Source organism: Heterodontus francisci, chromosome 3 (assembly GCF_036365525.1).
Source record: "Heterodontus francisci isolate sHetFra1 chromosome 3, sHetFra1.hap1, whole genome shotgun sequence".
NCBI classification, from domain to species: domain Eukaryota; kingdom Metazoa; phylum Chordata; class Chondrichthyes; order Heterodontiformes; family Heterodontidae; genus Heterodontus; species Heterodontus francisci.
Window position 1 is genome coordinate 32,593,585 of NC_090373.1, and position 16,297 is coordinate 32,609,881.

Here is a 16,297-nt window from a genome sequence, read left to right on the forward strand (position 1 = left end):
GAGTCGAAGAGACTTAGCAGTTGGCAGGAAAAAAGACAAAAGCGCAAGGGGAGAGCCAACTGTGTAACAGACCCGACAAACACATTTTTCTGCAGCACCTGTGGAAGAGTCTGTCACTCTAGAATTGGCCTTTATAGCCACTCCAGGTGCTGCTCCACACACCACTGACCACCTCCAGGCGCTTACCCATTGTCTCTCGAGATAAGGAGGCCAAAGAAGAAGAAACTTGTTGGAATTGGTGCTTCTAAGCCACCTAGTGACACTTTGCCTTTACTGCATCTCTGTAATGATGTGGATAACAACTTGGTTTTATTTTGTTGATAACAGTTCACAACTGTTAAGGGCCGAAATATTAGGATGCACAAGTTAAAATAATAGCTGGGCAGTATTTGTTTTGACAAAAGATAGTAGATTTGGAGAATAAATTGCCAGTAAAGCCAGTACACTCTGGTTTCTTTATATCCTATAAATCTTACGCCTGTTACTAAAAGCTTTTGTGGAGCAGATGATTTCAAGTGGCAATTAGATCCATTTCTGGGGAGAAATAGGATTTAAAAGTGAGAAGCTGGGTAGATGATAAGGTGAGAGGATGAGAGCAGGAACTCACATGTATATTGTGCTTTTCACAACCTCGGTATGTTCCAAAGCACTTACAGCTGATGAAGTACTTTCGAAATGTAATTACTGTTGTAATGTAGGGAAACAAGGCAGCCAATTTGTGCATAGTAAGATTCCACAAACACCAATAAGATAATGACAAAATAATTTGATTTAATGATGTTGGTTGAGGGTGAATATTGGCCAGGACAATGGGGAGAACTCCCCCACTCTTTTTTGAAAAATGCTGTGAGATCTTTTATGTCCAACTTAGGGAGCAGACAGATATTTTCTGCCAACACTAACCCCAGGGTGTAGTGTCCACACTGATGACTCAGATCAGCTAGGTCTTTTATTTGTTTTCAAGTGCTGATTATGCATTAAGTCTGTGGAGCCTGTCTGCCATCAGTCTCATTTGTTGCAACCTTCCTCTGTATCTATTTTCAAACACTTCTGATTATTTCTTGGTTTTGATTTGTGCTAGATGTGCATGTCTCTTGACTTCAACTTAAGTCAGAAACATCAAGTGCGCCCAATCTGGGCAAGTCACGGTTCAGTGGGAGATATTTTATCCAAGGAGGAAGCCAAGGCACTAACCCGGAGCTCTGACTGGAATGCCGGGATTCGACCAGTGCCAGTTCGACCTGCCATACCAACAATGAGCAAGAGGGGGCAGAAAGCTTCCCTGCGGACGCAGAGGAGCACTCCTTGTGAGTAATAATGCCAGTCATCCGCATTATTCACCTTTACAGTCTTGTCTGAGCATCACTGCTAATAGCAAGTTATGCAACCATAACCAGTTTAGCTGCAGGAGAAATAGAACGAATACAACGCCTTCCACATCCTCAGAACATCCCAAAGTGCTTCACAGCCAATGAAGTACTTTTGAAGTCAGTGCTATTACATAGAAAATGCAGCATCCAAATTGTGCACAATAAGATCCCACAAACAGCAATAACAAAAATGATTAGGCAATCTGTTTTTAGTGATAAAAACAAGAAATGCTGGAAATACTCAGCAGGTCTGGCAGCATCTGTGGAGAGAGAAGTAGAGTTAACTTCTGATGAAAGGTCACAGACCTGAAACGTTAACTCTGCTTCTCTTTCCACAGATGCTGCCAGACCTGCTGAGTATTTCCAGCATTTCTTGTTTTTATTTCAGATTTCCAGCATCTGCAGTATTTTGCTTTTATTTCACTGTTTTTAGTGATGTTGGTTGTGGGATAAATATTGGACAGGACACCAGGGAAAACGCCCTTGCCCTCTTCATTTAGTGCAGTGGGGTCTTTTTGCATCCAAAGGAGAGGACAGATGGGGCCATGATTTAATGTCAAAAGACAGCACCTCCCCCAGTATGGCACTGCCTCAGTACTGCACTCAGAGTTTCAGCCTATATTTTGTGCTCAAGTCTCTGGAGTTAGACTCGAACCCGCAACCTTCTAACTCTTCAGATGTTTCCTCTCTCTTTGCAGAGAAGCACATCCATCTACTATGCCTTCTTTCAGCATTAAAACTGTTGCTACTTTTGTACTGAAGTGATTCACTATCCTAACGATGTCAGTGCATTCTGTATGGAGGCTTGGTATACTGTCAGGCTGTCATATGGTAGCTGGCCAGTTTACACATTGCGGAAATAATGGTTTTTGGTCATTTCTGAAGCATTTATAATACAAATAATCTGTTGAAATGGATGCTGCAGAGAAGATTAGATGGTGAATGGTGTGACATTGGCATGCACATGATTAATGCAGATCATGGTTTAGATTAGGCACAAGGGGCAGAGAATATTTAGTACAAACATGTATGCATTGCCGTGGGGCCAAATGGAAGTGCTAAATTTATCAATAATTTACTGTAAATGAGCCCTTAGTCGCTCCATATGTTCATTAGGAAACTATCCAAATTTGTGTGCTACACATGCATACCTTAAGTTCTGTCCAAGTTCCAGGCCATGAAGCAAGAGGGATAACTGTAGAGGGAAAATGTGCCTTCTGACCCAAGGAGATCAGTGTTTGTGTGACTGTAGTGTCAGTCTAATTGAAGGGTGATGCGTCCCGCAATTGCTCATTTTTGGGTTTGAAGGGAAGGAGAATAACACACCCCAGGGAAAAAAAACAAATAACTCTCTTGCTATGTCCTCTGTTCCCGTCTCCCCTCTAGCCTGCCCACTGTTTGAGAGTCAGCCATGGCAAGTCCCCATGTCGGAGAGAGGGTCTGATGAAGAATGAAAGGGAGAAGGCATCTGCAGCAGAGACCGTAAATGCACCAATGGGCCGAGCCAGTTAGTGAAGAACGGCGTGGAGTGGTGAACTGGAGTGAGAACTACACTGAAGGAACAACTGGACTGATGTGTTAACACCTGTAATCATATCATGAACTACAACACTTTGAGTGATTGGGTTAAATAATTATAATTCTTTTTGGTTTCATTTTGGTGAAAGTAAGAAGCAAAAATGAGAATTAAAGGTATTTTAATATTGTGTCTCAAATCACTGAAGAAATATATTAAAATCACTGCTAGTAGCCTGAAACATTGAATAAAATATTGTTTGCTTCTCTTGCCCTATCCAATATTGAGCTTTGCACCTCATCTGATGTGTTCAGACAGAGTGCAAATGAAAAGAGAAGCTAACCCCTCCAGATAGGGAGGGAATTCAGAAGCTGAATGCAACTCCTAGCAGTGGGTTCTGTGTGGAGATAGCTGACGCCTGGGATCCTTGAGTGGGGAAACTTTGAGAGGAATAAAATGTTCACAGGAAAACTTCATTTTTTTCAAAACTTAGGTTCACAATTACTTCCAGCCACAAAGACCATACATCTACACAACACTCAAAAAAGCACAAGCTATATTGTGCTTGCTCTATCCCCTGATTTGCAGCTCGGTGATATTATGACGAATGGGCTGGAGTGGAGTACAAATGATTGCTGTAAAGTCAGTTGACCAGACTTCCGAATGTACTGTGTCAAATAAATGGTTTAAATCATGATTGTTGAATGATTTATTGATTAGAACAATAAATAGTAAACTTCTTGTATCTTGGAGGAAGTAGAAAAGCAGGGAGGTTACAAGCTCAATTTCTATTCAGTTCTGAGCGAGCTGGTCTTAGCCTGGCCTGATAATTGGGCTCAGTAATCTCAGAATTGGGAGTGGAAATGTTCAGCCAGCATTCCCAACGTGCCCCCCCCCCCAAACTAACTGGCAAATTAGGGCCACTAAATTGGCCTCAGTTGTGATGCCCCGTAAGGTTGCATGGCCTGCTGCTGCTGCTCACTCAGGCAAGGTACCAGAGGGGAGCTGGTGCCCAAGAACCCATATGCAGCATGAAACAGAATCATAGAAAGTTTACGGCACAGAAAGAGGTCACTTGGGCCATCGTGTCTGCGCCGGCTAATAAACCACCCAGGCTAATCCCACCTTCCAGTTCCTCGTCGAATGGAGAAAAAATTATGGTTGAACACCCCCCCAGAAAAATCACCTTTTAAGGATTCATTCTTGGAATTTGAGCATCACTGGCAAGGCTGGTATTTATTGCCCATCTCTAGTTATCACAACTGAGGAACTTTGCTAGACCACTTCAGTAGGTAATTAGGAGTCAACCGTATTGTTGTGGGACTGGAGTCACAAAAAGGCCAGATTGGATAAGGATGGCAGGTTTCCTTCCATAAAGGACATTAGTGACCAGTTAGCAATCCGACAGCTTCATGGTCACTTTTTTAAAAAATTGAATTCAAGTACTCACAAAGCCATGATTGGATTTGAATTTGCATTCTCAGCATTATTATTCTAGTAATTTAACTCGGCTGTAGCGTGTTGAGATTTGTTCTATGTTCATCTGCATCCCAGGTGAACACAGGTCATCGTCCAAAGAAGCATACACTGTTGGCAATGTTATTCTCCAGTCAATCACCAGAGAATACTGACTGATGATTACTGTACCTGAGATCATTAGCTATCAGCAGTTTGGATAAGGTAATTGCATTTTGGACTGCTGACCAAAGCTCTTCAGTTAGGAGCGACTGGCCACTGCAAATTAAACTGTGAGCGGTGAGGTTGTTGCATAATAATAAAACAGAAGGAAATCAGGAGCGCCTTTGCCCCAAATATACCCCCATCACAAAAGAAACAGAAATTTGAGCGATACATGAAGGTTGAGCAAATGAGGAAAGTACAGGTGGGCAATCAATGTTTACGGAGAATCTGGATAAAACCTTTCAATAATTAGCAACTCACAAATAATATCAAAAATCAGCAGCAGGTCACCCAGGGCCAGATTATGCTGAAACAATAATGGTCTCAGAGCTGGTTCTGGTTCCTGTGTAATGACTAGAATGAAAGAACTTACATTTATACAGCACTTTTCACAACCTCAAGACATCCCAAGGCACTTTACAGCCAATGAAGTGTTGTAATGCAGGAAATGCAGCAGCCAGTTTGTGTACAGCAAATTCCCACAAACAGCAATGACTAAATAATCTGCTTTTCCTTAGTGATTGTTACGGCCAAGTGGTAAGAGGTGTGGGTGGTTCACTCTGCTCACCTCCCATCTGACCGTAGCAAATGGCCGGAAGAAAGCTGGACACTGTTTATTCAGGGCAGGCTGGTAGGCAGAATTCATGAAGTTTATTCCATGCTACCTGAAGAGGCTTCTGCAGATTATGAGATGGCAAAAAAGGCTATTCTCACTGCATATGAGTTAGTCCCTGAAGCTTACCGTCAGAAGTTTAGGAACTTATGGAGATTGACAGGGCAGACATATTTAGAATTTGAGAGGATGAAGCAAATTACATTTGACTGTTGGATATGAGCATTAAAGACAGAAACCACATATGAGAACCTTCGAGAATTGATTCTCTTAGAATGCTTCAGTAGTGAGAACTCAGATAGATAACCTGAAAGTTTTGAAAACTAGGCAAGCATCAGAAATTGCTGATGATTTTGAGCTTGTGAATAAGCCAACCTATTTTGTCCGTGATCCCCATAAACCTGAGAAGGATAGAAAGTGGGAGAGTGAAAGGAAGGCAAGTAGCCAGGGCCAAGAAGGAACAGCTGGGAATGCCCCAGGATCACCTCCTCAGGTCAGAAAGGAAGATGCTGAGGGTAGAAGTGAGGTTCGCAAGCCAAAGTGTTATCATTGCAACAAAACAGGTCATCTTTGTTCAGAATGCTGGCAATTGCGAGATAAACCCATAGGACTTGGGGTATGCAAAATTAGTGTAGAGGAAAAGACTCTGACTGAGAGTATAGCAGACCAGGCTATAGCTTTAACGATAGCTGTGAATGTGAAACCAGACACTAAAACTAAAAGGAGTGTAGAGGTTAAGAATAAATTACCTGAGAGTTATCATGAATTTTTGTCAAAGGGGAGACTAACTCTGTATCCTGTAAGTGAGGCAGGAAAACCTATCATTATACTCAGGGACACAGGAACAACCCAAACACTCTTGCTGGGGAAAGATATGAGGTTTCCACCAGCGAGCACCTTGAACGCTGAAGATTTAGTTAATGGAATTGTCGGGGAGTGTATACCCGTACCTTTGTGTAAAATATGCCTAGAGGGTGACTTAATATCTGGGATAGTTACTGTAGGTGTTGTCCACAATTTACCAGTAAAGGGAATTGATCTACTCCTAGGAAACAATTTGGCAAGATCAAAAGTCTAAGTTTCTTCGATAGTTACAGAGGAACCAAGTGAAATTAAGGAAACAGAGCAATTACAGGAAAAAGTTCCGGGAATATTTCCTGCGTGTGTAGTCACCTGAGCAATGGCTAAACAGGATCTATTGTCAGAGGCAAAAGGGTCACCACTAATAGACAGCCAAATATCTGAAACTTTATTTGGGGATTTAGATAATCCAATTGATATGTTTAACAGATCATCTATCATTGCAGCACAGCAAGCTGATTCAGAGATCTACCGAATAGCACAGACGGCTCTGTCAGAAGCTGAGGCAAAAGGAGTTCCGGAAGGCTATTATATGGCAAACAGGGTTTTGAGGAGGAAATGGAGACCACCTCATAGACCTGCCAATGAAGACTGGACAGTCGTTGGACAGATATTGTACCACCTAAATATCGACAAGGATTATTAAGGTTAGCACACGACATTCCTTTTGCAGGACATAGGGGAATTTGGTAGACCAAATCACACATAAGCAACCATTATTACTGGGCAGGTCTTACCAAGGATGTGAGACAATTTTGTAGAACATGCCATACCTGTCAAATGGTGGGAAAACCACAACCTACCATAAAACCAGGGATGAAGTATTAGTGTTGTTACCATTACAGGGAGAACCATTAAAAGCACGGTTCAGTGGCCCATATGGAGTGATCAAAAGAGTGGGTAAGGTAGATTACTTGATTGACACCCCTGATCACCGGAAGAAGAACTGGTTGTGTCACAGCAATATGCTCAAACAATATTACCGCAGGGAGGAGGATAAGCCAGTACAGGTATGTCAGGTAATCAGGACTGTTGAGAAGGAAAAGGATAGGGAGGATGAGGCAGAAGCAGGCCTAGGAAATACTCAGATTGAACCTCCAACTATCCAATTAGCGCATGCAGAATGGCTAGGAAAATTAAACAATAGGCTTTTGCACTTACAGGTAAAACAGCCTGAAGTCCTAACCAGGGTTTTCATATCATTTCAAAAAGTTTGTAGGGCTAAGCCAGGATGTATAATCTTAGCCACACATGATGTGGGTATAGGGAGAGTCATTCCTTTAAAACAACATCCTTGTCGCTTAGGTCCAGACATAAAGGACCAAGTGGAAGCAAAGATACAATGCATACTGAAGGGCAGCTTAGATGAACCTAGTTAGGACAGCTGGAATTCGCAGGTGGTCTTGATGTCTAAACCTTGTGGGATGGCTCAAACTGTCATAGACTATAGAAAAGTCACTACAATAAAGAAGGCAGATTCTTACCCAAATTTTCATTTGAAGGACTGTATGGACAGAGTGGGCAACACCATGTGTCTTAAAGAGACAAATGTGTTGGAGGAAACCTGTCAAATTCCTTTGACACTCCAGGGTGAGAGAAAATCAGCTTCTGTTACACCCGACAGGGTTTTCCAGTGTCAAGTGATGCCTCATAGGTTAAGGGGTACTCGAGAAAATTCAAAGAGAATAGTGAACCCAATAGTGGTCAGTGCTGTCATCTGGCTGAGGTGATGGACAATAGGGACACTTGGAAGGAAAACATGAAACAGCTGGAAGACTATGCTTGGAAATTTGAAATGGGATAAATGGGACAAACGTTTTGCAAATTTAAAGCTGAAAATGTTCTGGTGGAACTTGTTGCTGTAGTCTTAACATTTCAGAAAAATGTATACCTGTAAATCAGGGGGGAAATGTGTTAGCGTTTTTCTTTTCAAATTGTATTTTTTACACATTGTAATGAAACGCATTTCAGGAATGGCGTTTCAGTCCGCCAGGGAAAGAGATGCTATGATCCTGTAGTTTTTTTTTCTCGGGACGAATGCAGCATGCCTTTAAGGCTGGAAAGGGAGCAGTACTGCTTTAAGACAATAAGCTCCAGAGACTGAGTCAAAGAATGCATTCTGGTTGCCCGGGATACAGTCATTCAGAATCTGAGGATTGAGAGATACATTGTTGCTTATTGAGGTTTGAAACTAATTGGAAAAACTAGCTTTTGAGAGACAGTTAACAGAGAAACAGACAAACAGCTGGACCAGCATGTACTGAAGGTACTGACAGCTCTCTCTTGGTTTATTTAAACCCTATTTATTATACTCTCAGAATTCTGATGTCAAGCCAGATTAATTTCGGAAAAAGAAAATAACCAATTCCTTTAACTACTGAACTGTAATTGTTGAAATTCATCGCTGGAGAAGGAAAGCATCACTTCAACTGTTGAATTAGACTATGGACTGTTCTACTGTTGAAAAACCATTTTTTTCCCCATCAGACGGCTGTGAGGACTTCAAGCAATCTTGGACTATTCTACATTAGAAGATTTCACTTCGGCAGCAGCATTAATATGCAAGGACACAAATTTTTCTATTTTCAATGTTGTTTATATCTTCATAGTGTTTAAGAATTTAGTTTTTCTAATTAAACAGTTGATTTGTTGATCTAATGGCACCTGGTTTGATTAGCCTCATTCAGGGGTTAATAGATGGTACAATTTGGCTGGGTCTTTCTTTAATTTGGAAAGTTTAAAATGATATGTTAGGTGATCTGTGGAGGGATGGGACTGAATCAACAGTGCATTTCTCCCACCACAATCAGAATCATATCTTTTGATTGGGGGCTTTGACTTGACCAGTCAGTCATAACAGTACACTATAAACATTATTAACATCTTGTACATAGGATCATAGGAAATAGGAGCAGGCCATTCAACCCATTGAGTCTGCTCTGCCATTCAAACAGATCATGTCTTATCATCTACCTCTATGCCATTTTCCCCCACTATCTCCATATCTCTTGATGTCATTAGTATCCAGATATCTATTGATTTCTGTCTTGAACATGCTCAATGATTGAGCTCCCACAGCCCTCTTGGGTAGGGAATTCTAGAGATTCAGGACCCTCTGAATAAAGAAATTCCTTCTCATCTCTGTCTTAAATGGCCTGCTCCTTATTCTGAGACTATGTCTCTTGGTTCTAGACTCACCAGCCAGAGGAAACATCCTATCCACATCTACCCTGTCACACCCTGTAAGAATTTTGTAATCTCTCATTCTTAGAAACTCTAGAGAATACATCTTTTACTAATAATAGAAACACTCGATGAATCTTGAGAAACTGAGGAATTTTCCAAACTGTTGGCTTTCATTGTCCCATGTGTCACTCTGTATTGTGCCCCGTACTGTTAAAGATTTTGTCAAGCATAGATTGAAGAGTACATGTGTTGTGATATGGAAGGGCATTTCATTTTTATAACATCGTGAATGCAGTGAGTTACTATGTTCTGGAATGCAGTGCCTGAAAGGGCAATGGAAACGGATTCACTAGTAACTTTCAGAAGGAAATTGGGTAACTACTTGAAAGGGAGTAAATTATAGGGCTATGGGAAAGAACAGGGAGAGTGGGACTAATTGGCTAACTTCTAGACAGTTGGCACAGTCTCGCTGGGCTATGGTTCTCTGAAATGTAAAACAACTTGAACTAAGCTAATATTTCTAAATGTTGAATTAACTTCATTTTTGTCAAAATTGTTGAAACTTAGTTTTTTGTTAAAACCTATTAATACAGTTTTCAGAAAAAAGTTGTACATTTTGTGTAATTGAAACATCACAGTGGTTTGATTTGTATCCTACAACACTACTTCAGTTTATTTGGTTCTGTAGGGGCTGTGAGCTCATTGAAAAAATAATCAAAGAAGAAAATGTGCAACTTTGGAGGAGTGTTTCTACATTATAATTAAAAGAAAACCACTCAAAAGTACTATTCCCATTAATATCCCAGCTTCCTAAAGGCCTTCCAGATTTGTTAATCCTTCAAATGCCATTGGATGTGGGGACATCTGCTTTTAAAGATTTCAACTCAAACCCCAATGACTCTAATTAGAACTGTACGAGTACTAAAATATTGGGAATGTCCATGACTGTAAATAGATATTGGGAGTATCTTTAATACTCTAATACTAAGATATTAGGAGTGAATTACTGTAACTACTAAGATCAAGAGTATCTGTAAACACAAGATATTGAGAGCATCTTTAGTATTATAAATGCTAAGATATTGGGAGTGTTTATACTGCAAATGCAATCTCTATTACTCCAAAGACTTTAGATATTGTGAGTCACACAAACCAGGACGGTCTTGGGTTTGTTTTATGATGAGATATTATCCCAAAGCTCTCCTACCCGGCCACCTATCACAAACTTTAACTCGTCCAAACCTCTGCTGTCAACATCCTAACTTGCAACAAGTCTCATTCACCCATCACTCCTGTACTCACTGACCTACATTGGCTCCCAGTCTAGCAATACCTCGATTTAAAAATTCTCGTCCTCATGTTCAATTCTCTCTGTGGTCTTGCCCCTCCTTATCTCTGTAATCTTATTCAGCCCGACAGCCAGGTTCCTCCAATTCTGCCCTCTTGTGCATTCCACACCTTCATGAGCAGCTGTGCCTTCAGCCATCTAGGTCCTTATCTCGAGAATTCCGTCCCTAAATCTCTCCACCTCTGTCCTCCTGTAAGACCCTCCTTAAAACTCACCTCATTACCCAAGCTTTTAGTTACCCCTCCTATTCCTTGGTGTCAGTTTGTGTCTAATTGTGCTCTTGGAAGTGCCTTGTGTCAGTCATACGATAAATGACTGGTGTATTTGCCATTGAAGACCATCTAGGAGATGAACAATGCCACGGGAGGTTTACAGACACAGTTTAGGATCTTTGCTGAAAGACTGATTGGGAGAGAGAGAGATGCACATGCAGAGCAAGGAGTTCTGTCAGTGAGAGTGTTCCAGGATGTCTGGAACAAGCTTTCATTCTGAATTAAGGCTGGCCAACAAGGCTGAAAGTGCAGGAACAATGAATATACAGGAGCAAATCTGGATAAACCATTATCTGCCTGCAACACAGACTAAATAAATAATAAACTAATTTATTCATAGTTTCCTATGTACAGTTTATAATGCTGTAAATTGCGGTCAAATATACAAACAACGTTACAAACATTTTGCTGTTGTGACAATGAAACCAAGTTCTCTTTATTGGTCATGCTCAGTGCTATGGAACTGCAGGCAGGCAAGCTAGCTGAACCAAGAACCAGTCTGTGTTAATCAAATCCAAAAATACAGGCTACTGTGGCTGCAGAGTCGAAAAAAAAGCAGTTTCAGAAATGGTTACAGTACATGCAGGAGCTAAACTAAACACAAGAAATATCTATTGAGAGGGAAGCCAGCCTTAACTATTGACGATCACACACACAACAATGTAATGTACCTAGTCGTGGGGGGGTGGGTGCGGGGGGCTCATCTGACATATTTTAAGAGCAAGACAATGAACTACTTTTGTTTAGGTGTATTTAACAAAGCAGTGAATTTAATGACATTAACATGGAGAAAGTAGTGGCTTTATCAGAGTGACCACAGGTTGCAAGTGAGAGGGAAAATGCCTCAAATCTAGAACACTAGATGGGCAGCACAGTGGCTCAGTGGTTAGCACCGCAGTCTCACAGCTCCAGGGATTCGGGTTCAATTCTGCGGAGTTTACAAGTTCTCCCTGTGACTGTGTGGGTTTTCGCCGGGTGCTCCGGTTTCCTCCCACTGCCAAAGACTTGCAGGTGATAGGTAAATTGGCCATTGCAAATTGCCCCTAGTGTAGGTAGGTGGTAGGGAATATGGGATTACTGTAGGATTAGTAAAAATGGGTGGTTCTTGGTTGGCACAGACTCGAAGGGCCTGTTTCAGTGCTGTATCTCTAAATAAAAATAAATAGATGGGAGAAATAACAGGGCTGTAATTTAAACAAAGAGGTTCAAGTAATCTACATGTTTGCAACCATCGTCTGATCCTTTCGATCTTTTGTAGGGCCAAATTGTTGCCACTATTAGCTCTGTTTGCACAGAGGGATGACGTGTGGGATGTAACTAATCAGAGCTATTAGGCTGAGCTAACATTCTTTGAGTATTGTTTGATTATCATTATGGGTTGGGGAGAAACCTCACAGGGTTTTATTCCACTACATGATTTACCTGTGCTGGATAGCTTGGGCAGGAGGTTCAGTAGCTTTCTTTTTTTTAAAAATACACGTCCGTGAATCTCTTTGGGACATTTTTCGAAGTTAAAATTGCTATGTAAGTACAAATTATTGGTGGTGTTGGTTGAATGGAGCATGCGATATGGGGAATTGTATACGGCCTATGGAAGCAATGGGTTTGATAGGCTTTATTAGTCCCATATTTTCTTGGCGTCCTGATCACTCCAATGACTAATTTACTGCTGTAAAGGAGGCAGAATGCAGGCAGTGATTCCAGGCAGCAGTGCACCACATAATAGTGAGCGAGACCAAGAAAATGGAACCTACAAACACACAGGTATTCTAACATTTATTTGCCTGGTAAAATAACTGAAAATATACCTTGTTACAGACAAAAAAGGTTAATTGCAAAGACTGTCATTTTCATGAGCCCTATTGACCTGAGGTAGGTAATGGGTCATCATTAACTATCCTGCTGTTCCTGGGAATGATCGTGTGGGAACCCCCAAAGCAATGGAGCTTCTAATTGACTGATTGGAAATCTAGCAAAGGTCAATAAACGAATAGTCTCTTTCATGAGAACATTCTGTGTGGGGGTAGGGAACAAGGGTTCACCTGATCTGCTGCTGTGTCTTTGGCAGCAGCTGGTAAAATGACATAAACAGCTTTAACACCATAATCATAATTCAGACCATTTTTGGGGGGTTTCAGCCAATCCTTTGCCAAAGATATGGTAGAAAATCAGGAGAAAACAGTAAAACGTGGCCACATACACTCAGAGCAGGTAAACCAGGTCAAATGGTAATTTAGGGCTTTAGGTAGTAGTGATATTTTTGGCATGTTTCTCATGGCTGGGGAGTGTTGAATTACTATTTTAGAGTGTAGCAGTATTAGTGTTATTCTTTTAAAATCTCCTGATCCAAAATTGCAGCAATTGGGAATGAAAAGTAGAATTGATTGGCGATTTGAGTGAACACTGGAGAGTCAGAAGGCCTTTCACAGTATTACTCGGTTTACTTACACCTAGAATGCATTGCTGTCATTCTTGTATTCTGGTGCTCAACAGGGAAGGCCAAAATGTTAATGAGGGTATCTCACCCTTGCACACAGTTAGAGCTTAGCAATGTCACATTGGCCTGGAATTAAACTAAACCAAATTTGTTCATTTTGGCCCAAGGTTATACAAGAGGTAGGTCCAAGCAGTGAGTCATGGTCAGTTTTGTCTCCTCGACGACTTTCAATCACCCAGAGGGATCGGAGAGGAATTTTCCAGATTTTCCTCCAATTGGTCTTGTGTTTTTATTTGGTTTTTCACCTCTTCCAGGAAATTACATGGTCTCTAGGTGTTAGGGAATGTTTTAATAATGAAGCATAAGGCATCACAACTGTAGGGGACAGGCTGGATGGACCAGTTGGCCTTTTGTCTGATATTATGGTATGTGGGATTTTAGAGGTTTGCTTCAGTCACATCAGGAGATTTCAGACTCATTTCCAGGAAAGAACCAGAGGAGAAATGAGGAGAATTTATTTTATGCAGCAAATTGTTATGATCCGAAATGCATGGCCTGAAAGGGTGGTGGAAGCAGTTTCAATAAAACTTTCAAAAGGGAATTGGATAAATACTTGAAGGGGAAAAATTTGCAGGGCTTCGGGGAAAGAGCAGGAGAGCAGGACTAATTGGATATCCCTTTCAAAGAGCCGCCACAGGCATAATGGGCCGAATAGCCTCCTAATGTGCTGTATCATTCTATGATTCTATGAAATTCCACTTTCCAGTTGAACACCAGATGTGTTTCCAGAGTAGCAACATTGAATATCCACCAGGTCAATGTTTCATGATGGGATCTTTCAGGGTTGGACAGATGCAATCCAGTGATGAATTAACATCTTTGCGTTTGCCATCACCTCCGTCCACCATCCTGGTCCAACATCTTGCTTGACACTTTTTTGCAATTGACCAACTTGAGGAACTGGGCAAAAATCAAAATGTTTTTTCATTGAAGCAAGTGAGCTATCCGAGTGTGTTGTATATAGCAATCATGACTGTAAATTTACCTGTGAGTTAGCTGTGCCAGTATCACAGAGCAGTAATGACATGAACTAATGTTAAGGCTGACTCCCCTATAAACTAGCCTAGGCATTAGCTCTACCCAGTCTCACAATTCCAAATTTATGCAGCCAAGTTGCCTGGTAAACTGTCATACTCAGTAGAACGTTTTGTCAACCCAAGGTACTGCCTCAGAAATTTGCTATATCTTTTCTGATTGGTCTGTCTGCTCAGATTGCTCCAGTTCCTGGCCGATTTCCTGACTCCCATGAAGCCTCCATATCTCTTCTGGAAACTTCTCGTGCCCTCTGCAACTTCCTTGAAATCGTGTTTCCCCTCCATAATCCCTCCATATGTGTTGGAAGCCAGCGGCTCTGCTTCAAAACCATAGGAGCTCTGGTCAGTTGGGATCTCTGTATCTTGTTGATTGTTGTCCACCTCAAATGTGGCCTTGGCTCCATCATCATAGATGTCTTCTGTGCTGTCAATGGGCAACATGTTCTCCATGGTTTGGAGAGAACCACGAGTGTTTCCTGAGTTGACTTTCCCTTTGCTTCTGGTTTGAGATGTGTTCACGTCCAGAGGTAACACTGATGATGCAGAGGCAATTTTTCTGCAGTCTTCCCAAATGACAGAGGATATAACTTTCCCTTCACACTGTAGAACGCAGACCTAAAACAACAGGATAGGTTATTCAGTGATGGATTGTACTTATGCTACTTCCTTTTTATTAAATAATTTGTATTATCAATCTACAAGTGTCTGCATTCTTACATAGGAACAGGAGGAGGCCATTCAGCCCCTTGAAACTATTACGCTGTTCATTTAGATTATGACTGATCTGTATCTCAGTCCCAATTACCCACCTTTGTTCCGTATCCCTTGAAACCTTTATTCAACAAAACTCTATAAATCTCAGTTGTTTAACCTGCCTCTCGATGCAGAAATCAACAAGCGCATGGGAAAGGCATCCACTGCTATGTCCAGACAGGCCAAGAGAGTGTGGGAAAATGGTGCACTGACGCAGAACACAAAAGTCCAAGTGTATCAAGCCTGTGTCCTCAGTACCTTGCTCTATGACAGCGAGGCCTGGACAACGTATGTCAGCCAAGAGCGACGTCTCAACTCATTCCATCGTTGCTGCCTCCGCAGAATCCTTGGCATCGGGTGGCAGGACCGTATCTCCAATGCAGAAGTCCTCGAGGTGGCCAACATCCCCAGCACCCTACTGAGCCAGCGGCACTTGAGATGGCTTAGCCATGTGAGCCGCATGGATGATGGCAGGATCCCCAAGGACGCATTGTACAGCGAGCTTGTCACTGGTATCAGACCCACTGGCCGTCCATGTCTCCACTTTAAAGACGTCTGCAAACGCGACATGAAGTCCTATGGCATTGACCAAAGTCATGGGAGTCAGTTGCCAGTGATCGCCAGAGTAGGCGGACAGCCATAAAGGCGGGGCTAAAGTGTGGCGAGTCGAAGAGACTTAGCAGTTGGCAGGAAAAAAGACTGAAGCGCAAGGAGAGAGCCAACTGTGTAGCAGCCCCAACAACCAATTTTATCTGCAGCACTCTAGAATTGACCTTTATAGCCACTCCAGGCACTGCTTCACAAATCACTGACCATCTCCAGGCGCTTACCCATTGTCTCTCAAGATAAGGAGGCCAAAGATTATTGTAAATACATGGGGAGTATCTTGCTGTAAACACTGATATTGAGAGCATCTTTATTACTGTGAATAATAAGATATTGGAAGTGTGCTTATATGTGTAAATACTGATATAAGGAGAACCGTTACTACAGTAAAAGATAAAAAATTGGAATTGTATTGCTTTAGCTACTAGGTTAATGGGAGTATCTTTATCACTGTAAAAACAAAGCTATCATTGGAATGGGAACAAGACATTTGTCCCCTTGAGCCCATTCCCCCATTCAATGGCTGATCTGCACCTCAACCCCATTTTACCTGTCTTTGCT

The 16,297-nt window shown here is 41.7% G+C and overlaps 2 protein-coding genes across 8 annotated transcripts in view; one reads left to right on the forward strand and one right to left on the reverse strand.

The window, feature by feature from the left end:
- The window catches only part of fbxo16 (F-box protein 16), a 61,538-nt gene extending 57,958 nt beyond the window's left edge, over positions 1 to 3,580 (forward strand). For all 4 annotated transcript variants that reach the window (XM_068017245.1, XM_068017237.1, XM_068017255.1 and 1 more), the window contains 2 exons: positions 1,082 to 1,307; positions 2,757 to 3,580. In XM_068017245.1, the coding sequence (XP_067873346.1) occupies positions 1,082 to 1,307; positions 2,757 to 2,824 (294 nt within the window). In that variant the 3' untranslated portion in view covers positions 2,825 to 3,580. The remainder of the gene's footprint in view (positions 1 to 1,081; positions 1,308 to 2,756) is intronic.
- Positions 3,581 to 11,227: 7,647 nt separating this feature from the next.
- The window catches only part of pnocb (prepronociceptin b), a 167,730-nt gene continuing 162,660 nt past the window's right edge, over positions 11,228 to 16,297 (reverse strand). For all 4 annotated transcript variants that reach the window (XM_068017277.1, XM_068017285.1, XM_068017294.1 and 1 more), the window contains one exon: positions 11,228 to 14,992. In XM_068017277.1, coding sequence (XP_067873378.1) covers positions 14,444 to 14,992 — 549 coding nt within the window. In that variant the 3' untranslated portion in view covers positions 11,228 to 14,443. The remainder of the gene's footprint in view (positions 14,993 to 16,297) is intronic.